Source organism: Elephas maximus, chromosome 23 (assembly GCF_024166365.1).
Source record: "Elephas maximus indicus isolate mEleMax1 chromosome 23, mEleMax1 primary haplotype, whole genome shotgun sequence".
In the NCBI taxonomy this organism is placed as follows: domain Eukaryota; kingdom Metazoa; phylum Chordata; class Mammalia; order Proboscidea; family Elephantidae; genus Elephas; species Elephas maximus.
The window spans coordinates 5,279,776-5,306,352 of NC_064841.1; the positions used below are offsets into that span (position 1 = coordinate 5,279,776).

Here is a 26,577-nt window from a genome sequence, read left to right on the forward strand (position 1 = left end):
ACGTAAATAAATCCAATATGAAGTTTATACATATTTTTGCCCCAATATACTCACACTGCTAATGAACTCAAATGAAGGGCACTCACATTCATTTGTACAAGACCTGTACAGTGTTTTCGCCTTCTGCACTGCTACTATATCTTCTGGCTTGGCTTCCTGAAGGACATCTGAAAAGAGGACATGGAATAAAATGCATCAACGTCACAGCTCATTTGCAGCTGTAATTAACATTTTCAATATAAAAACCCGTGGCCGTCAAGTCGATTCTGACTCATAGAGGCCCTATACAGAGTAGAACTGCCCAATAGGGTTTCCAAGGAACGCCTGGTGGATTCCAACTGCTGACCTTTTGGTTAGCAACTGTAGCACTTAACCACTACGCCACCAGGGTTTCCATTTTTGACGTAGGTTCAGTAAACAATCTGTTTTTCTGGATGCATGTTCACTCCCTCTCCACTCCAACCACCTGGAGGACAAACCAAATCCCTTACCAGAACGTTCTTCCTAGTGCAGAATTGGAGTTAAGTTTTATCGGTCAAGTGAGATGACAGTCTCTTGGACTAGGTTATCTTGTTTTTTTGTTTGTTTGTTTTTGTGAACAGTGATGTGTACTGATCTGCCATAAATGACAGTCACTTTTCTTGAAATTGAGATTAAAAAAGAAAACAAATCATAATAAAAGAATTTAATATAGATAGTTCTCATGATGGCTGGAAAATAGTTATCTTTATGTGATTGTACTCTTCATACTCCATATGAATCCAATGAACTGTTCTGTTTGTTTAGTTGTCAGAAACTATGAAAGATTGTTTTTCTACAAACTAACTTCTAGAAGAGAATAGATGGAGGATAGCAAGGGTTGGTCATGGACTTTTTCAGCTTCCAAGGAAGAGTACCTTAGCTGGGTTAGAATAAGTACACTTGCTCTAAAGAGTGGCGGCCTGGTGGCACAATGGCTAAGAGCTTGGCTGCTAACCAAAAGGTTAGCAGTTTGAATTCACCAGCTGATCCTTGGGAACCCAATGGGGCAGTTCTACTCTGTCCTATAGGGTCACTAGGAGTAATCTCACAGCGCCTTCTAGTGACCTCAACCCAGGCTGGGATAGGGAAACCATGGTGGTGCTGTTTAGTGGCAATCATCTACATATTTTATTCTGTAAAATGGAATAAAGATGACATCTCTAGGGAGATGATGATGGCACCTTGATATGGGGCTTTATTGTATGTTTACTGACAAATGAAAGCAAGAGTGCTAAGCACTGTCAACATATTCATTTCAATTCTACCCACCTCGGAGTAACTCTGCGGGGCCACAAAACCCACATCATTACTGACTTTGATGTTTTGCAGTTCTCTTTATGATGGCATCTCTTAAAAAGGCGGTGGCAGAGGGGTGAATGTTAAGAGGGAAGCCTTTAGTGCATAGAAACAAACTTCACTAACCTTTCAAAATGACTTCTAGCTCATCTCTTAAAATGTCGAAGTTACTGTAACGGGAGCTGGTCTCAGGAATGATGTTTTGCTTCAACCAGCCTCCACAGGCGTATTTAAAAAAGTCTGTGCAGGGCTCCACCGTGCCATCCATGTTCTCCATCAGACGAGCAGCTGGAAGACCAGAGAAAGTAAAAACTAAGGTTGTATTTCTTACGTACTTTCACAGGGGAAATAGAGCCCTGGTGGCGCAGGGGTTAAGAGCTTGGCTACTAACCAAAAGGTTGGCAGTTCGAATCCACCAGCCACTCCTTGGAAACCCTATGGGGCAGTTCCACTTTGTTCCATAGGGTCGTTACGGGTCAGAATCGACTCGATGGCAATGGGTTTGATTTTGGTATCATCTTTATTATCAAGTCAGCTGGGCTGATGCTCCTTTTTCTAACTTGTGTAACCAATTCACATGGAGCGATGAATATTATCTGTGCGTAACCCTCTTCTCCTTTACTCTTGGTGATTGGTTTATTCTCGAGAAGTCTTGGTTCCCCCCACTGTATCCCTGCTTCTCTCCCAAATAACTGAGGTTCTTGCTAGTTCTTACCTCAGAAATAAAAAGAAGGGGTCTACTTAGCCTTGACTGTCTGGGTCTGGGGTTAATACGACTTCACTCTTCTTCACTCGGTAACTTTAGCTGCTGACTGCTCTGCAAAGTGCTGTGACTTTTAAATGTCTCTACGCCTTCAAGGGATGAAGGACTTGATGGATTTTAGCGTTTTAATAAGGATCCGAAGCTACAGTTATTACTTCTGAGGCCTGGTTTACAAATTTTTTGCAATTCAAATCTGACACCCGATTTGCTTTTGTTTATGTAGCTTCTGTCATTATAAAATCACCCCTGTATCAGCTTGTTAGTTTTCTCATGTCCACTCTTTTATCTTTGAGAACTACAATGAAAATGAAAATCCGCCAACGCTGGGTATTTACAATAACTGTGCTAGGTGCTGCCGTTGAGAGAAAGACATCCAAAACATGAGTTATTACCACTGAAGAGAAGAAAAAAGGACATGTAGGGGGGCCCACAAGTTCCACGTTTGGAATAATCAGAGAAAACCCCACTGCCCTCCTCACTGTCTTCACATACACTGTGAAGGCAAAAGAACAATTGAGAATTCAGCTGTATCAAGATAATATTAGTTCTCCAACAAGCTTTTGAAAATACTTTACTTTCTGAATAAACAAGTTAATTCATTAAAACCTCCAAACAGTCGCTGAGCTGCGTGGAGTTTTTCGACATAGTGTGGTCAACCTGTTTTCCAGCTGAGCCTCAAACCCTCATTTCTAATCACCTTCTGGACTCTCTGGGCTGCCTCCAAGCCAGGCCCTCCTCCTTTGACTTCTATACTTGGGTGCACAGCACAGTCATCACAGCTTTTCAGGTCTGAAACCTTGGGTAAAGGCTCTGTGCCTCCCTCTCCCTTGGGCTTATCAGAGTAACTCCTTTCTCTCCACTTTCAGTGTTAACCTAGTTTATACCTTCACTCCCTTTGGACTAGAAGCCACCTAACCACTCACCTTGCTAGTCCCATCTCCCTACTCTTATACACCGTGCACACCTTCTACAGATTAAACTTCCTAAAACACCATTTTGCACTGGCTACTCCCTTATTCAGAAATGTCAGTAGCTGGACTTGGCCCAGATGAAACAACCAAGTCTTTAATTTGGCCTCTAAACCTTTACCAGACACAACATACTTCTCTACTATCTCATTTTTCCTCTCTACTTTTTTAGACAAACTCTCTGCCCCGATCAGGTGGGCCTGCTTGATGTGCCGCAAACATTCCATGTGTTTTCCCACCCCTGTGCCTTTGCTCCTGGCCCTTTCTCCAACCAGAACCCTCCCTCCTCCTAAGGTTCTAACTTCCCCTTCCATCTTTCCAAACCCTACCCTTTCTCCGAAGCTGCCAGGACTCCATGCCTTGGGGGACAACTCTTCCTCTGAATGTCTGAGTGTTTTTGGTCTCGTTCAGTCTTCAATGCACAGATCAGGCTACTTTGGGCTGTTATTTTTCACTCTGGGAACCAACTGGGAATGTTATGAACCTCTGTGTTCCCATCACCGAGCTAGCATGGACCTAGGTAGTCGCGGTGCAGTAATGTTTGGGTGTGAGTGTGACCGAAACATCTATGAGTACTCTTACTTCCCCTTCCTGCACATCCTTGGTTCTCATGTGACCACCTCCAGAGCTCAGTCCCTCCTTCCTATTCCCACTGTTCCCATTCTATTTCAGGCCATCATTCTCTCAAGCTCTACTGGTGACCCCAGACTGCCCTCCAACCCAGACCATCCTGTCACCCACAGTCAGATTAACAGTCTCATAACATGTCAGCTTACCATGTCGCCAGTTACAGGTTTTCAATACAGCCCTATTGCATTCAGGATAAAATCCATATTCCACAGCACATTCTAACCCTAGGATACCCAGTGAAGCTTCTCTCATTATGTTCTCACACAACCCCATCTGCCCCAATTAAAAACCGGTTGCCGTCAAGTTGATTCCAGCTCACGATGACCCCAAGTGTGTCAGAGCAGACCTGTGCGCCACAGGGTTTTCAGTGGCTGAGTTTTCAGAAGCAGAGTGCCAGGCCTTCTGGGTTCGAACCCAGAGAGTTCAGTGAGAGTCTTCACTGAAACCTGAGGTAAAGATCAGGAAATCAACTTAAAAATGGGAGAGAGAAAAAGTAACTCCCTTGAGCTTTGAGGGAAACAGATATGAAGACAGGGGACGTGAACACACAGACCCGAAATCCGTAGAGGATTATCATGCAAAGTAAAATAACCAGAAAACAGGAGACTGAAAGGCGTGCTAACTAAGGACCTTCTGAGAGGACATTTTATGCAATTTTATGTAACTCTTCTCTTTTAAGATACTTTAAAAGTTTTACACTGAATGTTGTAAAGGCTACTGCCATTTTGGGAGCAAGTGCGATGTTCTTCCCCTCTCTGGGGAAACAGTGTGTGTCATAGTACGGGGAGAAGCAGTAAGCTCCTACTCGGGCGTATACTGGTGCCCAGTTCTTATTGCCCATCTGGAAATACCACATGCCCTTTGAAACACCCTAAAAAAAAAGATGAATGGTGGTTCCAGTTCTGTGCTCATGAGCGCAAATGCACTGCCCACCTGAACGCAACCGTACTTCCTACACCTCCCAAGGCAGAACCATTACCCTTCCCTTCTCAGGCTGACTTGGCTTCCCTGACACGTAGTCCAGTTAAACTAGTGTCTGAACAGCTAACTAAAGGAGCAGCATTCAAACCCTTCTTGAAGGACGTGCAAACAAGAGTCAGGAAGCGGCCATTTTGCTAGCTCCTTCCTGTAGCCACATTTTAAATTTCCCTTTGACCAGAGCGCTCATCTGAAGGGAAAAGGGACTGATGAATATTTCGGGGCCACAGGCCAAGGCAACTCCTGAGCTACCACTTTTTTGCGGGGTCTTCGATCAACCTTAATCTCTTATCGTGGGTTTAATTCTCATCTTGCCCCTTCCCTTATCCTCTGGACCTCCTCTGTGGCCGACTGTTCTTTGAAGTCAGCGGCAGACCTGTGGGCCGAAGGGCCACGGGAAACAGACGTGCGACTGTCAAACTGGTGTTGACTGTTTTACTGTCTTGTACTTTGTTTTGAATTACTCAGCCTCTCCACCTAGCCACACCTGGGCTCTTCAGAGGTTTCTTTATCTGTGGGTCTCTGACATCTGAGTAAACAAATGTGGCTGCAAAACAAACAAGCAGTATTCACCTTAACCTGTAAACATTAATGGGGATGTAGCAAAGACAAACTAACAGGGAATGTTATTGGCCAGATACTGTCAAGTGAAATATAGTACACTGTGAGTTTTAATTATCTTATCGGAATAAAAGCCCAGGAAGTTTGCAAGGATAGATACTACGGTGTTTACAGCAGCTCTGTCTGGGTGAGGGGTTATGAGCGTGTTTGATTCTGTGTTACTTGGTTATCTGTATTTTCCAATTTGTATTAGATGCGCAGGCATCGCTTTTGCAATGAGAAAAAAAAGTTAATTTTAATTTTAGAAAATAGTCACATAAAGACAGCAACAATAATCTTCTATTAATAATGAGCTTATTTCCTATGAATGACAACGCTGAATGCTCCAGGCTGATAATAAACGGCACACCATTTTTTTCCCCAACTAATCTTCTTGTAACATTCTCCCAACTTATTTGACTATGGAATTTAAAAACAAGCTGAAGTACCTTCTGGGAGGTTATTAATTACTGGATTTATTTCCGAGGGTCTATTGTGTGAGTCCCAGCACCCTGGTGGCATGGTGGTTAACAGCTTGGCTGCTAACCAAAAGGTCGGCAGTTCGAACCCACCAGCTGCTCTTTGGAAGCCCTCTGGGGCAGTTCTACTCTGCCACTATGAGTCAGAATGGGTTCGACGGCAATGGGTTATAGGGTGAGTATGGACTGGGACTATAGGGTCGCTATGAGCTGGAATCGGCTCAATGGCCACGGGTTTGTTTTTTGTTTTTTTTGGTTTTTATGGACCGGGAGATGCTATGCAGGCTGGGAAATTGCTTGTCTTCTTAAGGTCCCTGGGTAGTGCAAACTGTTTCTGTGCTAGACTATGAACCTAAAGGTTAGTGGTTCAAGCCCAGCCTGGTGATCTGGTTCTGTAAGGATTACAGCTGAGAAAACTCTATGGAGCAGTTCTACTCTGTCGCCACAAGTCAGAATGGACTAGATGGCAACAGGTTAAGTCAGACAGACCAAGTCAGACAGATCGGTTTCGGATCCCAGAGCGCCACCGCTCTTTAGCTGTAAAACATTAAGTAGTTTTCCCGAGATCAGGCAGCTAGGAAATGGTGGAGCCCAGGTGTGTGGGGCTCCACGCTCATGCTCTTCCCTCCATCCTTTGCAGGCAGTAGGATGGGAGTGCAGGGTGAAGCCATCAGCAAGAAACAGCAACTGCCCTCTTCACCTTCCCCCTCCCCACTCTTTCCCAATTACCTTCTGTTTTCCCCCTGCCCTGCCCTCTTCCTCACTTCCTCTCTCCCTGCCTCTCTGCAGCTACAATCTCCCTTCTCCTCCAACCTCCAACTTTTCCCATGCCAGTCTTCTCTCCAGCATCTGATGCTGGGGCAAAGGGAGGAGAAGGTATCAGGACTCAGAGGGTGTGCAGTGGCCAGAAGAAGGAGAGGGAAAAGACATGGATTGTTCACGGCGGGGTCAGCAGACAGGAAAGGGGCGTGGAGGCCAGTTGTGTTCAAAGGCCCATCTACAAGGTGGACCAGAGCAAGGCTCCTGCCTAAGCTGCACTGGGAGCGTATTGGATGATGGAGAGTGAAGAATCTCAGCGATTATGTCCTAGACCAGTATTTTCAACCCTGGCTCAACACATGAGTCAGCAGTGAGACCTTATAAACATACGGATGCCCGGGATCCACCCCCGACCAATTAAATCAGAATCTTCAGGGTGGGTTCAGGTAATTTTTAAAAGGCTTGGTAAATAGTTCTATGCACAGCTGGTGTGGGAGAACCACCAGATGAGACATTAGATTAACACGGGGTGTGAGGACAAAAGGATCCTGCAACCGAATGTAAAGATGGTCCCATCTGTATGTGTATCAGCCATATTACTCTTGCCTTGCCAGTCTGCAAGAGCAAATGGGCTTGCATCATAATCACACATTCCCAGGGCACTTCAGTCTCCTGTGAGTCCCTGGCAAAGCTGCAGAGAACCTCACGTGAGTCTCACGCACAAGCCAACACCCCCTGGCCTCCACTTTGCTCTGCTGACTTTGGCCTTCATAACCTGTTTCCCCCAGACAGCATCCGTGACCCAGACCCCGTGGAGTGCTGGAGCTGCTTGGGAGGGGCAAATGCCTCTCTCTTCCCGGAGGTCTCAAAGCAGAGCCCCTTGTACCTTCAAGTAAACAGCTCTCTTCTGTTTTGCGCCATCCCTCCCTCTGCCAAGAAGCACAAGAGCCAGCACGCCTGGGTTTCAGGGGACCACGAGAGCAGAGACTGTACTGTGGTCAGAATCACGTCTCCTCTCTAATGGCCAAGGCTTTGTTCAAGGCACATTTTTGTTGAGCTTGACTTTCTGTGCCTTTGAGATGATCGCTCCATCTCAGGCAACAGGCTCGAGGCGTAATCGCTCCAGCGGTCTGTCAAACACGCTGAGAGATGGCTCAAATCCAGCTACACTGGATCCCCCTACATGTCTACCTCAGGAAGGGGCAGCCCCTGGTCTGCTTTTGAATGCCAGTGGTCTCTGCGCCCAGAAGTCTCCCCTTTCCTATCTGCTTTCCAACAACATCAAATAGTTTTCCAACTGAAAATAGGATTTTTTGGCACTATACACAACAAGTATTTCAACGTTCATGCATGTGCATTTATTGTACTGGAGCCCTGGTGGCGCAGTGGTTAAGAGCTCAGCTGCTAACCAAAAGGCTGGCAGTTTGAATCCACCAGTCACTCCTTAGAAACCCTATGGGGCAGTTCTACTCTGTCCTATAGGGTCGCTATGAGTTGGAATCGAATCCACGGAAACAGGTTTGGTTTGGTTATTTACTTGATAAAGTCTTGTCTTCTGGTATGGTTTGTACATGTGTTTTTAAAGAATTTTTGTGTTCACCAAGGGCTCCTGGGGCAACTGTCAGTAAAACAGGGACACCTGAAATAAATGAGTATTGATTGTCATAAGCAGCAAATGAATAAACTGGATGGCACATGGTTCTGTGCTCTAGGAACTGGTTTTATGGCTTTAATTTTATTTCATGTTGGGCCCTGCTTAGTGGGTCATTGATGTTCCCCTGTGTGAATGAATTCAAGGGAATTAAGGAAATACTTATGTCTCTGGGGCTTTTTGAAACATGCAGGAAAATGCACAAAGCAGGCAAAAGATATATGTGACTGGGATTCCAATTTTTTTTCTTTTTCAGTTACTACTCCATTTTTAAAAACCCTGGCCACTAAAATCCCTGAGTTGTGCAAATGGTTAAGCCACTCAGCTGCTAACCAGAAGACTGGCGGTTCGAGTCCACAGAGGTGCCTCAGGAGAAGGGCGGAAAATCAGCCACTGAAAACCTTGTGGAACACGGTTCAGCTCTGACGCGTGTGGGGTCAACATGAGTCAGAGTCAGCTTGGCAGCACCTAGTTTTTGTTTTTGTCTTGGTTGTGTGTTAACCACATTTAATCAGGTTAGGCATTTATTTACAGTATACGCACCACAGATACACCTCCCCCCCAGCCCCAGGACAAAGATTTCTCCATCGACTCTTCTTGTTCAGCATGAAAATAGGTTTAGGAAATAGCATATGAGCAAGGTTGTTTTTAGCTTATTCCCTTCGATCTGCCTAAGCCCTTGGCTTCCTGACCCCAACCACACAACACTTTCATTTCAGTATCTTAAAATCACTATAATCAGCCTGGCTTATGACTGTTCTGGAAGTGTCCGGAAGAGGTCAAGAAGATGTTGGAGCCTCCAGAAGCAAATGGTCTTTTGTGAAGACACTGGGACACCCATCTCTGCCCCAATCTTCTACCATAAATGCTAGCTTCATTAGCAGACACTAAGCTTGATATCCCTATACCAGGCAACTTTTTGACAATTTAAAAATCTCCTTTGACAACATTCTGAGAGCACCGCCAGTCCTGTTGCCCTGCTGCCTCCTCCTCTCACCAGGCCCTGACTAAAATTAAGGCAAAGTCAGAACGTTTTGAAAGAACACAAGGAAAATGCAATGTAATCACAACAGTCACAAAGGACTCCATTCAAAAGGCAGCAGCGTGGAAACTAGAATCTGGGGGACCATTCCTGAAGTGAAAACAACTGAAAATTAGCAAGCACATGGACGCTTGTGCTAATAAAAACCAAATGGCTTTCATCATGAACATTCTGGATTCTTCCACAATCCGTTCCTCACTTATAAATGAAAACCCTTGCACCCAAATTGCTTTTGTGATGCCTTGGTTGAAGAAGGGTGGAGGAAGGGGGGCGGGGGGATGCCTGGTGCTGAATGTAATCTAGACTGCTAGTTTATTACTTAATTCAAACATGTGCTGTCGACCACTGGTAAGTGCTCCGTAAACCAAGGTCCTGTGTTATACCGGCCTAACTGGTCAGCATTAAGAAGGGCAAACACTACCCAACTTTTCAGAAACTCTCTGAGGACTTAAGCAAGTAGACTTGGGGGGAAGTTTCCAATCACAATAATTTACTCTGTATAGCTGCCACCCTCAAGTGAGGAGACCTATTTTTGCATGTAGTTTGGAAACTCTGGTGGTATAGTGGTTAAGTGTTATGGCTGCTAACCAAAGGGTCGGCAGTTCGAGTCCACCAGGCCTTCCTTGGAAACTTTACGGGGCAGTTCTACTCTGTCCTATAGGGTCGCTATGAGTCGGAATCTGGATTTGGTTTTTTTGGTTTTTGAGAATAATTAATTTATCACTGCTGTTGTTAGGTGCTGTTCAGGTGGTTCCAACTCATGGCGACCCCATGTACAACATAACAAAACACTGCCCGGTCCTGTCCCATCCTCACAATTGTTATGCTTGAGCCCACTGTTGCAGCCACTGTGACCATCCAACTTGTTCAGAGTCTTCCTCTGTTTCGCTGACCCTCTATTTTACCAAGCATGATGTCCTTCTCCAGGGACTGATTCCCCCTGATAACATGTCCCTAGTATGTGAGAGGTAGTCTCGCCATCCCTGCTTCCAAAGTTGTATTTCTTCTAAGACAGATTTGTTTCATTTATCATTATACTTCATATTTGTTGTTGTTGTTACCTGCTGTCAAGTTGCCCCAGACTCATGGCGACCCCATGCACACTGGGATCAAACCATTGTGATCCATAGGGTTTTCAATGGCTGCTTTTTGGAAGGAGAAAGCCAGGCCTTTCTTCCTAAGTATGTTTTAGTCCAGAAGCTCCACTGAAATCTATGGAGCATCACAGAAACACTCAAACCTCCACTGACGGATGGGTGGTGGCTGTGCTTAAGGTACACTGGCAGGAAATGGAACCATAGCTTCTCACACGGAAGGTGAGATTTCGACCTCTGAGCCACAGGGCCCTCACCTATTTCCTATGTACACGCGACCAATTTATCTTAAATGTGTAGCTCTTATACATACAACACACGTATACACACATACACACGTGCAGGTGCACCCCTATAAGTGTCGTCGTTCTCAGGTGCCACGGAGTCGGCTCTGACTTACAGCGACCCCATGCACAACAGAACAAAACTGCCCGGTCCTGCACCATACTCATGATCGTTGCTGTGCTTGAGCCCATTGCTGCAGCCATTGTGTCCATCCATTTCGTTGAGGATCTTCTCTTTCGCTGACCCTCAGCCTTACCAGTAAATAGCTAACCTGAAATCCATTCACTATCAGATTTACATGTAGAATAGAAATGTAAATAGAACGGAAAACTTCACCTTGATTTTGGGCCTCCAGTGTCCAGAACTTTGAGAGACTAAATATCTGTGGTTTGAAGCTACTTGGTTTGTGGTACTACATTGGGGTCATCCTTGGGGACTAACACAGGCTCCTCCTGCTTACTGCCGACTAAGCACTTTCTAAATGCTTCAATGTTTATTCTCACTTGACCCTGTATGATAAGTATATTTTTGTCCCCATTTTAGAGATGTAGATACTGGGGCTAAGTAATTTGCCCAAGGTCATACAGTTGGTAAGTACCAAAGCTAGGGTTTGAACCCAATCACCTCATAGCCCAGAGTCTGGTATCTTAACTACTCTGTAAACTGCCCATCTGGCTTTAGTTATTTGTCTTCCTTGTCATTGTCCTATAAAGTAGGATATGTTACCCCTATCATAAGGAAACCTAGGCTCAGAGTGCTTACACATCATGCCCAAGGGCACCAACATGAATTTAGATTGAACCAAAAAACCAAAACCACTTCCTTTGAGTGGATTCCAACTCATAGCGACCCTATAGGACAGAGTAGAACAGCCCCATTGGGTTTCCAAGGCTGTCATCTTTACCGAACAACATTTCAATTAGTAGCTGAGCACTCAACCACTGCTCCACCAGGGCTCCTGAACACCCTCTAATCCGTTGCGGTTGAGTTGATTCCAACTCATAGAGGCCCTATAGGACAGAGTAGAACCGCCCCATCGGGTTTCCAAGGCTATCAATCTTTACAGAAGCAGACTGCCACATCTTTCTCTCAAGGAGTAGCTGGTGGGTTTGAATCACCAACCTTTTTGTTAGCAGCCAAGTACATTAACCACCGCGCCACCAGGGCTCCTAATTTAGATTAAGCCTAAGTATAATTTTAAGCAGGTGGTTTTTTTCCACAATATTATCCTGCCATAACTCCAAATAATATGAAAGAAATTAAGATGCTGTATATATAGAGAGGGGGAGAATCCAAACCAAGTCACAGAGCAGCCACTGTTTTTCTTGCTGCTCAATTAAGGTTTTAATTGCTCCCTCACATGAACGTAGCTAGATGAATTTCGTCACCTCATTTGGCCCTGGATTTTAGAACTCACTGAGATAATTGCAGAAATCTCAAGTCTAAGGGACCCACAATAATAACCGTTAGTGGATACTCCCCAAATTAGTGAAATTCTTCAGCCTTATCTCAGTGCCCATTTCAATGAATGGCTCATAGCCAAGACAAGACAGCCAATCGGTTTCCATTTGGGATTCCTCCAAAATCCCCAACTAGAAACATATTCTGCTAATAAATGAAAGCCCTGTAACAGCGTTACAGTTAAACTGCCATGAACCTAAAAATAATCTTTTTTTCTTTTCCAGGTCCCATTTGCATTTTGAATCCTAAAAGAATTTTTTTTTTTACCTAAAAGAATTTTGATAGCAAAAAGCTAAGAGGGATTATAAAACCCAAACCAAACCCATTGTCGTGGGTCAATTCTGAATCATAGCACCCCTATAGGACAGAGTAGAACCTTCCCATAGGGTTTCCAAGGAGTGGCCAGGGGATTAGAACTGCTGACCTTTTGGTTAGCAGCGGAATGCTTAACCAGGGCTCCATCAGGGATTATACTACAATTTAAATATATCGTTGAAGTTATTAGGGTTGCATGTTGACTATAATTTAATAAAATGGCAATGTTCCTCTTTTAAGGAAAGGTGTAGAAGGCTATGAAAAGGCTACATTGTTCCCTCAGTAACTCTAGCAGTTAGATCCTAAGCTCCCTGCACACTGGTAGATGTCTCTCAAGAAGAAGCAATGAGATTACATATTCATGTTCCTCCCCTTTAAACATTTTGTCATTTTGGATCATATTGTTGGCCAAGGACACGGCAGACTTCAATGATATATAATTACGGAGAGTAATTCAAGACGTTCTGTCTTTGCATCAATTCTGGTTAGGGAGTGGCGACAGGACGACCACAGCAGGAGGGTAACAACAGGGTCAACGGTGCTTTTAAATGCTCCTTGAACTGCAGTTAAACCTGTGAAAAGGTTTTCTCTATGGAGCACTACTGTATTTGCTGTTGTTATTGGTCGCTGTTGAGTTGATTTCGAGTCATGATGATCTTATGTGTCCACTAACAAAGTAAGCAGAAGTCCCTACGTGGTGCAAATGGTTGGAACTCAAGTGTGAACCTAAAGGCTGGCAGTCTGAACCCACCCAGCAGAACCACAAAAGAAAGGCCTGGCAATCTCCTTCCATTAAGACCACAGGCAAGAAAACCCCATGGAGCACAGCGTAACTCCATGAGTTGGATTCGACTTGAAGGCAGCTAACAACAACAACAACAATAAACATTCAGTTGGCACAAGACAGTATTTGATTCCATGTGTTCATATTTTTCAATGAATAGATAACTCTTCTTGGTTATAGAAGACCCAAAGGATGGTGCTGAATCATTTTGCCTTTCTCCAAAAAGATTTCCTCCCTATGGACCATGAACAGGCTCTGAAGCTTTTCATTTCATTTTGGTAAGTACTTTTGAGTGCCTCTATATGTCCAACACTATTAGTAATTGAGTATACCATGAACAGACATAATCCCTGACTTCGTGAAGCTTGCAGGCTTTCATCTTTAAGAAGACTGTCTCTCTTATGGTGCACGTGAACTCCTATGATATAAATTATATCTAGATATGAAGGGTTCTTTTGTTCAGCTCAGTGCTTATTTTCAATCCCTAAATTTATCCAGTGTTCGATTGACAAGTAAGGCTCCTATTTTATATGTAATCTAGAGATAAGGAGGAGCCCCTGGGTGGTGCAAATGTTAACACGTTCACCGCTAACTAAAAAGTTGGTGGTTCGAGTCCACTCAGAGGTGCCTTGGAGGAAAAGCCTGGTCATCTACTTCCAAAAAACCAGCATTTGAAAACCCTACAGAGCGTAGTTCTACCCTGACACACATGGGGTCGCCAAGAGCCAAAGTCTAACTGATGGTAAGTGGTACCTGGTTAGTGATAAGGAGTTGCCTGCAGTGTGCTGCCATAAATGAGCTTATGTTGTATGTGTGAGCGGACCAGGAATCGGCTTGTTATGAATTAAGCAACCAGGGACAGAGGAGCCTGATATGATGACGGCTGAAGACCAGCAGCTCTTGGCTGCATAATGGCGTCCGAGAGGGGGAGGACACAGAGACATAGCTGAAGGAGGGCTGCATAATGGCGTCCGAGAGGGGGAGGACACAGAGATATAACTCAATAAGCTGTTGAGAAGGAAGAAGCTCAGAGAAAACTAGAGTTGGAAAAAAAAAAAGCCAGACCAGTAGTGACTTTGGTCATGGAGAACTGGAAATATTTACATATTTATCTGCATAGGACATTAGCTGAAAACTCTCCCTGAAGCAGGAAATCAAAGGGAAAAAGAAGCCTATGCAGAACCTGTTTCCACGCTGACCTAGATCTAGCTAAGAAGGGTAGAAATAGCAAGGAAAATTAGACAGCTGAGAAGGGAGTAATTGACTTTCCTGCTAGCAACGGAGATGCATCAGACAGAAAAGGGCTAAACTTAGGAACCCTGACAGGGAAACAAGAGTGGAGGAATCTGACTTACATAAGCGGGACGGAGCCAGACTAGAAACATGGCTGTGCCGCCATATTTGTGTTTCAGGTGCCCTGAAAAATCACCTCGCCTAGGCAACCATGGTTTTGTGACCTCAAGATAAAGAACCTGAGAATATATTTGTTTATTCAAGCAATATTTATTGCCGACTTACTCACGAGTCACCTACCTTGCTAGCTGCTGGGAATAGAATGATGAACAAGATAGAAAGAGTCAAATTTTACAGTACAGTGGGCAAAGGTTACTGGACAAGTAACTAACAAGCATGATGTGAATTATAAGAGGGACATCACACAGTGTCCTGAGAGCATCGAACAAGAATAGCAAGCCTAGTCTGGCTGGAGTCAAGAAACGCCCTCCCTAAAGAAATAAGGAGACTTTAGTCAGTCTCAAAGGTGGAAGAGCAAAGAACACTTCATTCATTCTTTTAGCAACTGAACAGACACGTGAGTGCCAGGTATTGGGCTATGCTGCAAGGAAAGAAGGTAGGTGAAGGCCTTGAAGGAGAACTGGAGTACAGAGTGGATCTCTGTGAGAGTGGAGAATTAAAGGACTGGTTGGGATGAAGGCAGGGTAAGAGCTAGGTTCCCCAGTCCCGTGGATTGAACCGTGTCTCCCCAGAATGTGTCAACTTGGCTAGGCCATGATTCCCAGTCTACCATTTTGTCATCTGATGTGATTTTTCTATGTGTTCTAAATCCTACCTCTAAGATGTTAATAAGGCAGGATTAGAGGCAGTTGTGTTAATAAGGCAGGACTCAATCTAAAGGATTAGGTTGTACTTTGAGTCAATCTCTTTTGAGATATAAAAGAGAGAGGCAAGCAGAGAGACAGGGAGACCTCCTACCACCACAAAAGCGGAATGTGTCCTTTAGACCCAGGATCCATGTGCCAAGACATTCCTAGACCAGTGGAAGATTGAGGACAAGAGCCCTCCCCCAGAGCTGACAGAGAGAGAAAGCTCTCCCTGGAGCTGGCGCCCTGAATTTGGACTTCTACCCTCCTAGGGTGAGAGAATAAATTTTTGTTGGTTAAAGCCACCCACTTGTGGTCTCTCTGTTACAGCGGCACTAGTTAACTAAGACACCCAGGCTTCAGCCTGTGAGAGGAGCCCTGTGTATCTTTGATTGATAGAACTAATAAGAGGAGCCCTGGACTTGATCATCCTGTCCAGTGAAGGGAAGGCAACTGCTGGTGGGAAAAGTAATCTACCGTTGCTGAGGTTGCAGGAAACAGCCCACCCTGTCCTGGAAGTCTGTCAAGGGCACCTGGCTTTATGACTGGTCACAAGGTTCTAAATCATCTTTTTCACACATACCCTGCCAAGTCAACTTACGCTTTCACTAGTCCTAGCTTGGGCAAGTTCTCTCCATGAACTCAGATAGAGTTCTTGCAGACTTCAGATGTTAAGCTGCTGGCCAACCTCTTCTGTAAGGTTCCTAACGCATCATTCTGGAGACTGGAGCCTTAGACCATCAACTACACAGTTACCAGTATGGGCAGTGTGATTTCTAAGAAATAATTCAAAGCGTATCCTCGAGTAACCTATAGAACATAAAGATAATAATTCTATTTTCTATAATAATCAATACGTTTGCATTAATGATTCTAATCCCAACACGTAGCACATTGATCAGCCTATAAGGGCCACTACAAAAAGACCCTTCATTCTCAATTAATAAATTCTCCATACCGTAAATTATCCCCATCTGTTATTTACAAAGTTTAAAAACCACACACAGACTGTATCAGAATCTTAAAATATTTTGAGGCTGGTTTCAATTTTCTATGACTACACTGAATAAAAAAGGATTTCTATTGCTCATTTAATGTCAGATAGGTCATATCTGAAAAATTTTGGATTTTTCACACATAATTAAATTTCCCTTTTTTAAATAAATTAGACAACTAATTCCTCCAAGTGTTTTTTTTTTTTTTTTTTTTTTTTTAATTAATAGGTATGGTAACTGATGGGAGGGAAAAGTGGGATCCTTGGCTTTCTGTGTTGGCACACGAAAATTAGGGAAGCTGGACTTCCCCTGTAAACAAAGAAACATTTTTTCCTTTCATACAAAATGTTTGTCATTTTCCTAAACAGGGCTGAGGTAGAAGTGGTTTGAGCCAGTCCAGTGACACTGAATCAGATTTTAGATGACCCTCACAAGATTAGCAACAGAGAAGTCCCCAGCTAAGAGCAATGGAAAGAAGCTACGTGGGTGAGGACCAGGCAGGCAGCTGCGGCCACGGAGCTATAACCAGCAGGCGGTCTGGTAAAAGGTGATGAGGTTAAGAGCTAAGCTAGATTTCAGCCTCAGGAGACAAGGACAAAAGGCAGAAACTCAGATTCCACAACTGGGCAATGAGCCAGGAGTGAGATCCCCAGGGAAAAGACAGGAACACGCTCACTAGAGCTGGGGTCGGAGGTGATCAGCAAGGCTGGCTGGATGAGGAGCCACTGACTGACCTTAGCCTCAGAGAGTGTCAGGCCTGGTATGGGCTGATCCTGAAATTGGGACCTTCCATGGAGCTCAGTCAGAGTTGGCCAACTTTTGTTGGAATCTTCCCACGTCTTTTTCTTTGTTTGTTTTTATTATCACGGTCGAAGTACATCATGTGGCGTTTCATAGCGCCTACTGTTATTACTCAGAAGGTTTTCACTGGCTAACGCTTTTCAGAAGTAGACTGCCGGGTCCTTCTTCCTAGGCTGCCTTAGTCTGGAAGCTCAGCTGAAACCTGTCCACCATGGGTGACCCTGCTGATATCTGAATACCGGTGGCATAGCTTCCAGCATCACAGCAACACGCAAGCCCCACAGTACGACAAACTAACAGACACGTGGGGGTACACAGGGCCACTATGAGTTGGTACCGACTCGATGGCACCTAACAACATCAACACTGTAATTACCTCCCTCTGTTTTAAAAGATTCATATCTGCACGGATATGAGTTTAAGGGGAATTTCCAAGGTTTCACTTGGACCATTTCTTCTCTGCATATTATCGGACCCGTGGTACAGAATACTATGTTACGGTGCTTTGAGAAATTAACTGTTCAGCTAATGACTTTTCGTATATTGCTTCCTTATTTGATTCACTCAAATGTGATTAAGTTATTTCTCCGTGGCAGATAAAAGTATTACTATTTTGCCTTTTGGCTTTCAAGTTAGTGAAATCATTAATGGCTATAGCATGTGTTTGAGAATAATGAATTCATTTTGGTTTCAAACTGATAGAGGTATCAAAAAATCCTAATTTCTTTATACCAGTAAAGATTTGACAAAAGTTTTCTTTTCTGAAAAAAAAAAAAATATATATATATATATATTTTTAAGTAATATTTTATTGTGTGTTTGGTGAAAGCTTACACGGTAAGTTAGGTTCCCATTTAACAATCACAACACATACTATTCAGACACTGGATACATTTTTCATGATGTGTTAATATTCGCTTTAATTCCTTCTGGAACGTTTCTCTTCCCGTAATCTGGCTTCCCTGTCCCCTTATCCTTTCATCCTTGCTTTAGAGTAACTGTTGACCATTTGGTCTTATACATATGATTTTTTAAAGGTGTGTAGTACTTGCTGTTAATATTCTTTATTTTATGAGCCAATCTGTTAGCTAAAAGGTGCCCTCCGGGGACGATTTCGGTTCATGATTTATGTAGTATCTCAGGGCCTTCTCTGAAAAATATTTTTAAATAACTACCGGCTCCTCGAGTATACCTTATTAGAAGTCCTTAATAATTTGGGGGTGGGGGAAGGGGACAATGGTTTCAGTGGTAGAAATCTCGCCTTCCACGTAGGGACCTGGGTTCGATCACCGGCCAATGCATCTCATGTATAGCTGCCACTCATCTGTCAGTGGAGGCCTTCATGTTGTTATGATGCCAAACAGCTTTTAGCGGGCTTCCAGACTAAGACAGACTAGGACGAAAGGCCTGGCAATCTACTTTTGAAAATCAGCCAATGAAAACCCTGTGGAGCACAATGGTCAGATCCACCCTGATCATGGGGATGGTGCAGGACTGGGCAGAGTTTCATTCCATTGTGTACATGGGGTCACTATGAGTCCGGGCCAACTAGACAGCAGCTAACACCAAAAAATGATTTGGGGAGTTCTGAAAATACGAATTTGTTTGAAGTTCAAGAAAGGCTTGATTAACAAAAAGGAAACTGAATCACATAATGGGGCTATGTCCACCACTGTACAGTTGGCTTCCTTGTTTTTGCCTTAGGAGTCAAGGCACCAAATCCATTGCTGGGTATTGGTTACCTGTTAATTGACTTTAATTTGATTTTCCAAACATCTAGTCTAGCCAGTGGTTTCATTAGCTTCACAGCTAAGATGCCATTGTCAGACCCCACTACATTGAAGAGTTTTAAAAAAGAAGCCATTTGACTTCTGAAATGTGGCAATTCTGTTTTTTGTTTGTTTCGTTTTGCTTTAATTTTGAAAGAAGATTATGCCTCTGAGGAATGTTTAGACAAAATATTTTCTGTTTTATGAATTCATTGTTTCACTAGCTTTTATCTATGGCTACTGACCAAAAGGTCAGCAGTTCAAATCTACCAGCCACTCCTTGGAAACCCCATGGGGCAGTTCTTCTCTGTCCTATAGACTTGCTATGAGTTGGAATTGACTCGATGGCATCGGGTAGGGTAGTAGTAGCAGTGAAAAGATAAATCAAAATAAATTTATTAGTAATTCTAATTCCATTTAACAGAGTCCCACAACGGAATGCCAGACAGGCAGCTCTACAGTATCTCCTCTGACCAGTTACTGTTTATCCCACTTGAGTGACATAATTACATGTGACAACATGTGGGCTGAAAACCCTAATCCGCATGAAATAATTTCTAGATCAGGTGGCAAATCCTATGATTCTGTGACTCTTACTCTTGTCAGCAAATATTTACCTCATTTCAGAAGGGCGTCTCCTACAAACCCACCTCTTGAGAGAAGAAAAGAAAAGGATTTAGGTGAGAAAGGAGGATTAGAAGTGCATTTCTGGAATCAGACCGCACGACAATATTAAGTCCTAAACCTACATATGGGAAGGCTCCCTCCAGCTCTCTGGTTAAACTGAAGGCCCTTCGCCTGAAGCTGTCTCCTGCGCTTTCCCTCCACTACACCACAAAATCGGAAGGCAAGACCAGCCTTCTATTATCACCCTAATGCAGCATCCAAGCATCATTCTCCACTGTGCTTACTTGGTCTTGGCCAGTCAACCAGCCCAGCCTCAAATCTGTCACCTTCTGACTGCCCACGCAGCCATTTTTGTTTATTAAAGACTCAGATATCTTGCTCAGTCTTCCCTTCTCACAAGTTCCACCATCTTCCCAGGTAACACCAGGGACTATGTGGACAACCTCGGCTACTTAGGAATCTCTTGACCTGAACTCCCGCCAACCTTCACTTCCACGACGCTTCCATGCATCCAGTTTTCATGGTGACATCCTGATGTCATCATCACCCAGAAAAGTTCTACCTTTGAAATTTTCAACTGGGGTAAACCACTCTCTGAATTTCCCATCTGCATGTTTTTCCGTTCCTTTATTTCCTCTACACCTGCTTTTCTACTTCACTGAGAACTCACCCTGTAACCACTCCACTTTCACTTTGTTTTTCTCTTCTACCCAGCCTACTTCCTGTGGTCTCCCTACTCAAACCATCATCTCACCAAAGTATGTCTTTCCCTTGCCCCATGCAAATGAGCCTACCTTCCATCGGTCCAGCCATCTTCCTTTTTCCCTTCCAACTCTATGTTGACACGTTTATTAATGTCTTTTATACATTTATTTGTTTATTGTCTGTCTTCTTTTTTACTGTAAGTTCCTCATGGGCAGTGACTTTGTGTTGTTCGCTTCTGTATCCCTGGCACCTAGAACCGTGCCTAGCACCAATAAATAACTGTTAAATGTATTATCAGTGATGCTAGGAAAATCCCACAACTGCTGATGTTATGCCATTTCAAACTTACGGCCTTCAACTTCAACGGGGTCATCGATTCTGTGGGTGGTCTTTCTCCATAGCCCTAGTCAGCCTCCCCTTCCACTCCTCACATTGGCCCTTTGTCCTCCTTACTTATTTTCTCTACCACCCAACTCCCAGGAATGGGTCTTGACTCTTCACACAGAAACTGAAGCAGCTGGATGACAATAACTCAGCTTCCTACTCTTCCCCAGACCCCAAACCTATTTGCATTCAAACCATCATTGCCTCTCTCTTCCTGGTAAGAGACAAAGAGGAGAACCTTCTCCCGTTGTCTAAGAGTGATCCTGCTGTCTTTTCTCTGGATTTATTCTCTTACTTCTCCAGAAACAAGGTCCACCGGTTTCCCATCTTCCACCTAAATCTTCAACGTCTTCCTCCTTGCTTTCAATTCCTGTATAACCTCTCACCCGCTAAACTGCATTTAACCCCAGGGATCAGGCTCCAATTTCTGACAGGCCCTTTTCCATTTGCTTTGGTGGTTTTTACACTTTTCTGATTTTCCTTCAACCTCCCTGACTACTCCTTGTCAGCCTCTTTTGGAGGAATTTCTTCTTCTCATTTTAAGTGTTGTTGCTTTATAGGATGTGCTTCTCTGCTTGCTCTCCATTTCCTTCTTGGGCAATCCCTACATCATCCATAAGCTGATGACTCTGGAACCCACATCTCCAGCCTGAGCTCCATGAAGACTCACCAGTACCCCTAACCCAACTTGCCTCAAACACAACTCTTCATTGCACTGGCCCCAGCCTATTCCCCAACCTGGTTTTCCTCTGTGTTCTCTGGTCTGAGGAATGGCAATACTCAACACTCAGCTGCCCAAGCCAGACACTTAAGTTAACCTTTATTCATTTCTTTTTTCACCACCTCTCACATTTATGCAAATACTGTGCTTTATGAATTTTGCATGCTGGACATTTCTCAAACTCATCCATTTCTCTTCACCCCCATTTCTACCATTCACTCCAGGCCAACATTATCCTTCATCCACAGAAGTGCAGTGGCCTAACTGATCTCCTGCCTGCAGCCATTGTTTGCTTACAGTTGGTGGTCCGTTTCAAACAATTCTGACCAAGTTGTACCTCATTTAAAACCCTGCCTTCTGTGACTTCCCATTGCTATTAGTATAAGGTCCAAATGCTTCAACGTGGACTAAAAGGGCCTTTATGATTCAGCTTCTGGTAATCTCTTTCACAAACTCTCAACACTTCCCCTTCTCACCCCCACCTTTACAAACCCCCGACACACCCTCTATGACTTAGCCAAATCAAAATTCTTTCAGTTCCTCAATCCTGCCATACTCCCTCACATCTAGGATACTAAAAGGGCTATTCCTTTGTCTGGGTAATTCTTTACCTTTCACTTCACCAGGCCTAGGCTAGATAGAAGACAAGATTAAGAGTGCCACAACCCTGCTTAAGATTCTATAGACTTCGGGGGCATTACAGCCCACTTGGCATGGCACATAAGGCCCATTAGGACCTGGCCCCTGGCCTACTTCTCCTGCATCATCTCCCACATTACCCTCCAGCCCCTATGACCCCCCCCCCCACCAGGTTCCTCAACTCATCCATTCCATGTAGTCTTCTCGGTCCCCGCTGGTGGGGCAATTCCTGACCTGCCTTCAGAACTTAGCGGGTATCGCTTCCTCTTGGGAATACTTTCCTGGCCTCATAACGGTCTCTAGCAGCTCACTCCTCCACCTGGTCTAGTTTAGGTGCTCCTCTGTTCTGTGCCTTGTAGCACACTCAGCTGATCTCCGCCACAGCACTTACCAAACCATAGGAAATTTGTTTACTGGTCTGTCATCCCAACCAGACTCGCTTTCCTGAAGGCAGGGGATATCTTGACTTCATCTTTCCAGCGTCTAGAAAAGTGCTTAACATATAGAAGGTGCTCAACTCATGTTTTTGGAATAGATAAATGAACACTGAATGAATGAAGAAGGAAAGAACAAACAGATAAGGGGAAAAAGCCAGTTCTGAAGTTTCAATGGACACGTTCGCAGCCCTTCTATGCTGGGGAAATTCAGGAGGGCATTCCAGGCTCAGCTTCCCCACGATTATCAGAAGACTGGGTCCAGTGTCTCTCTCACTTTGACTTAAGTTCTCCACTGAGGACCACAGTCTGAAATTGCACCCATTAAAGCAATCCATTGGTTAATATACACCTTCTTCTAGAAGTGCAAATGAAAAAGAAAATAAATGCAAATGCCCAGGCAATTCCTACAGACCTGAATGCCAGCTTATTTACTTAAATTGCTTTCCCTTTGAATGTCTAACAGAGATCCTTCCACTGCTCCTTCCACTGCGGGAACAGGAGGCAACTTAATGCCAGCGTATTTATTTAAATTGCTTCCCCTCCTAACATACAACAGAGACCACTGCACTGAAGGAACTGGAGTTTTGTGTTGCAGGGAAGGAGAAAGTCTGGCATGAGTATATTTTAAAAGCTTCCCAAATTATTTTAATCAGCAGCCACAGTTGAGAACCACTGTTCCTCAGTGCTTCTCAAACTTTAACCCTTATATACTGCTGCCACTGAGTCGATTCTGACTCACAGTGACTCCACAGGACAGAGGAGACCTGCCTCATAGGGTTTCCAAGGAGCAACTGGTGGATTCGAACTGCTGACCTTTTGGTTAGCAGCCAAGCTCTTAACGACGGCGCCGCCAGGGCTCCAAACTTTAAAGTGTACACTAATCCCTGGGAACTTGGCTAAAAATGCAGATGTCGATTCAGTAGGAATGGGCCGGGGCCCAAGAATCTGTATTTCTATAAGCTCCCATGTGATGTCGTTGCCTCTGGTCCACAGAACAAACCTGGAGTATGGAGGATCTAGGCAGCTCCTCTTGGTGCAGGCCCCTGGCTTATTTCCTTTTAGGGGTTAATCAGGGGTGAGGGATGAGCTAACAGTGAGGGTCTGCAGGGGCCAGCACAGAGGAGCTAAGGCTTTCAAACCAAGGTGTGCCAAAGGTAGGTTCTGGTTCATAGGGAACACAGATCCAGTGCCCGCACTTCTGGTCCTGCTCGCTTCAACTGATCCGTGCGCTCAACTGCGTCTCCCACCCCCCTTCCCGTCCCCCACCACAGAGCTCAGTGGACAAAAGAAATGTAAATAAGGACAGCACTTTTTTATTTGAGAATATCTAAAACACTCCCCCCCCCATACATTCTTTCGTTGTCACACCTTCCTCTTTTTTTAAAAAAAAAAATACTGTCCGCTCTCTGACCCACAACAAAAAGCTTTAAAAAGTGTTTGTAATTTTCATGAAATAACGGGCTAAGTGAAACAAATCTGTGCATGCTACCTACGGTTCATCTCCCTGAAGGACACCTAGCATGAAATGGGCTGTCATGAGCTTTCGCGTTGTCTCTGTAAGATGAGACACTTTTAATTCCAATTTCGTAGATAAGGAAAATGAAATGCAGAAAGCTCAACTGACTTAATTAAGATCACATACCAACAACACAGGATGTGGCTGAAACTTACATCTTAGCTCTCCCATGCTAAGTTGGCTTAAAAAAAAGTTGACTTAGTGGGGGAAAAAAAACAACAGTCATCTTTCAAAAGACCGCACCTTAATTATACACAACCCTTGCGTCTCTTTGAAACCAAGTTTACCATTTAACAGCCCTTCTGCACAGTATCTCTTACTGAAATTTATTTATATTCTCATGCATGTATTTATTAACCTTCATTGTTCCTAAAAGATTTCAAAGTCACCTTACAGGAGCACATAAAATAAAACCATATACATTAGATGAGAAGGAAGGGGGAGTACAGGAATAATGCTAATAAGGCAATTCCATACAAAGATACAAAGGGGTCCTATAGCTGGGTTGCAGGCCTATGGCCAACCTACAGTATGAGCTGAAAACAAATTTGGCTCTTGATCTTCTAACAGCCAAGGTGAAAAGGCAAACATGATCAGTTATACATTTCACAGCATCCGTGTGAAACCAGTATGTTTTTCCAGAAACAGGGCTATCCCAGCACATGCTCTCTGGTAGACCCAGTGAGTGGGGCCTTGATTCAGCTGGCTGGTATACCTGCCACATACATCGCTGCTCCCCTCTGTCGGTGCAATCCCAGGGCGGGTGAACAATGCTGCCAATGTCTAATCCTGAGGCAATTTTAACTTCCTTGCGGATTTACTATTTCCATAGAGTTTTCATCAATATAATCCTATATGATTAAATAACATGGGCTCCCTCAAACTAAGCCTGCGTTTACTTATTTAACTTAGATTTGGTAGGCACGGAAAGCTAAACATAATCATTTCGAATTGTAAAAACAGGAATCAATGTATTCAACATTTAATAAAATAACAAGCATAAAAACAAAACAGAAGACAATTGTAAATGGACACCGGAAAACGGAAAGGAGGGAAGGGTTTTTTTTTTTTTTAAACATTTTTATTGAGTTATAATTTACATACCATAAAATTCACCCAATGATTTTTAATACATTCATGCAGCTGCGCAACGATCACTACGCCAGCTTGGGTCACTTCCCTCGCTGAGGAAGGTTCCTCGTGCCCATCTGCAGCCAATCCGTTTTCCACCCAAAACCACTATTTTGCTTTCTGCCTCTGTAGTCTGGCCTTTTCTGGAAATTTTATATAGTTGGAATTATACAATACGTGGACTTTTGTGACTGTTTTTTTTTTAATTAGCATAACGTTTTTGAGCTTCAGCCGCATGGCTGCACGTTATCAGCACTTCACTCCTTTTTAATGCTGCGCGGAATTCCATTTCGTGGACGCACCACATTTCCTTTATTCGCATGTTGATAGACACTTGGATTGTTTCCACTTTGGGGCTATTATGAATACACCTACTCCTCACTTAACGACTACCTTGTCATCCAACATTTTGCATTTACGACAATAGTAAAAAATCTACTATCCAACTATTTTGCCCATGAACAGAGTACTTTTGGCAGTTAATGAATACTGAGGTGCAAGGAGAGAGGTGAGAGTAATGCTGTTTATGTGTTTACTTGGCTGGGCTGTGATTCTCAGGGGTTTGGCCATTATGTAATGATGTAGTCGCCCTCCATTTTCACATAATGACCTGGTCTTTGGAACCTAAGCACATTGATAAGTAAGGAGTGGGTGTAATACCGTAATGAACAATTACATACAAGCTCTTGTGAGGACATGTGTTTTTACTTCTCTTTGGTAAATTCCTAAGACTGGAACTGGTGGGTTGGACAGTAAGTATACGTTTAACTTTTTTTTTTAATTGCCAAACTGTTTTCCAAAATAGCTTTCACAATTTGAGCAAAATTTGAGTTGGTTTGTAATGAAATATTTCACCTTTCCAACAGCAATGCATGACAGTTCCAGTTTCTCCACGTCTCCACTAACTTTTGGTATTGTCTGTCTTTTTGATTCAGGAACCCTGGTGGCACGACAGTTAAGTGTTCCACTGCTAACCAAAAGGTTGGCAGTTCGAACCCACCCAGTGGCTCCAAAGGAGAAAGACCTGGAGACCCGCTTCCATGAAGATTACAGACTAGAAAACCCTATCAGGCAGTTCTACTCTGTCATATGGGGTTGCTATGAGTTGAAAATTGACTCAATGGCAAACAATGACAACGACATATTTTTGATTTGACCATCCTAGTGGGTGTGGAGGAGCCCTGGTGGTGCAGTGGTTAAGAACTCAGCTGCTAACCAAAAGGTCAGCAGTTCGAATTCACCAGCCACTCCTTGGAAACCCTATGGGGCAGTTCTACTCTGTCCTATAGGGCCGCTCTGAGTCAGAATTTACTTGATGGCAATGGGTTTGGTTTTTTTTTGTTTTTTTTTTTTTTGGGTTTTAGTGGGTGTAGGGAACTGCCAGAAATTCAGGCCGGTTTCAGAAGAGGACGTGGAACCAGGGATATCATTGCTAATGTCAGATGGATCCTGGCTGAAAGCAGAGAATACCAGAAGGATGTTTACCTGTGTTTTATTGACTGTGCAAAGGCATTCGACTGTGTGGATCAAAACAAACTATGGATAACACTGCGAAGAATGGGAATTCCAGAACACTTAATTGTGCTCATGAGGAACCTTTACATAGATCAAGAGGCAGTCGTTCGGA

At 43.8% G+C, this 26,577-nt stretch overlaps 1 protein-coding gene across 4 annotated transcripts in view; it reads right to left on the reverse strand.

The window, feature by feature from the left end:
* MME (membrane metalloendopeptidase) overlaps positions 1-26,577 on the reverse strand; it is a 134,536-nt gene that overhangs the window by 59,779 nt on the left and 48,180 nt on the right. For all 4 annotated transcript variants that reach the window (XM_049867423.1, XM_049867420.1, XM_049867422.1 and 1 more), the window contains exons 4-5: positions 1,444-1,605; positions 87-167 (exon numbers count right to left, since the gene is read on the reverse strand). In XM_049867423.1, the coding sequence (XP_049723380.1) occupies positions 87-167; positions 1,444-1,605 (243 nt within the window). The remainder of the gene's footprint in view (positions 1-86; positions 168-1,443; positions 1,606-26,577) is intronic.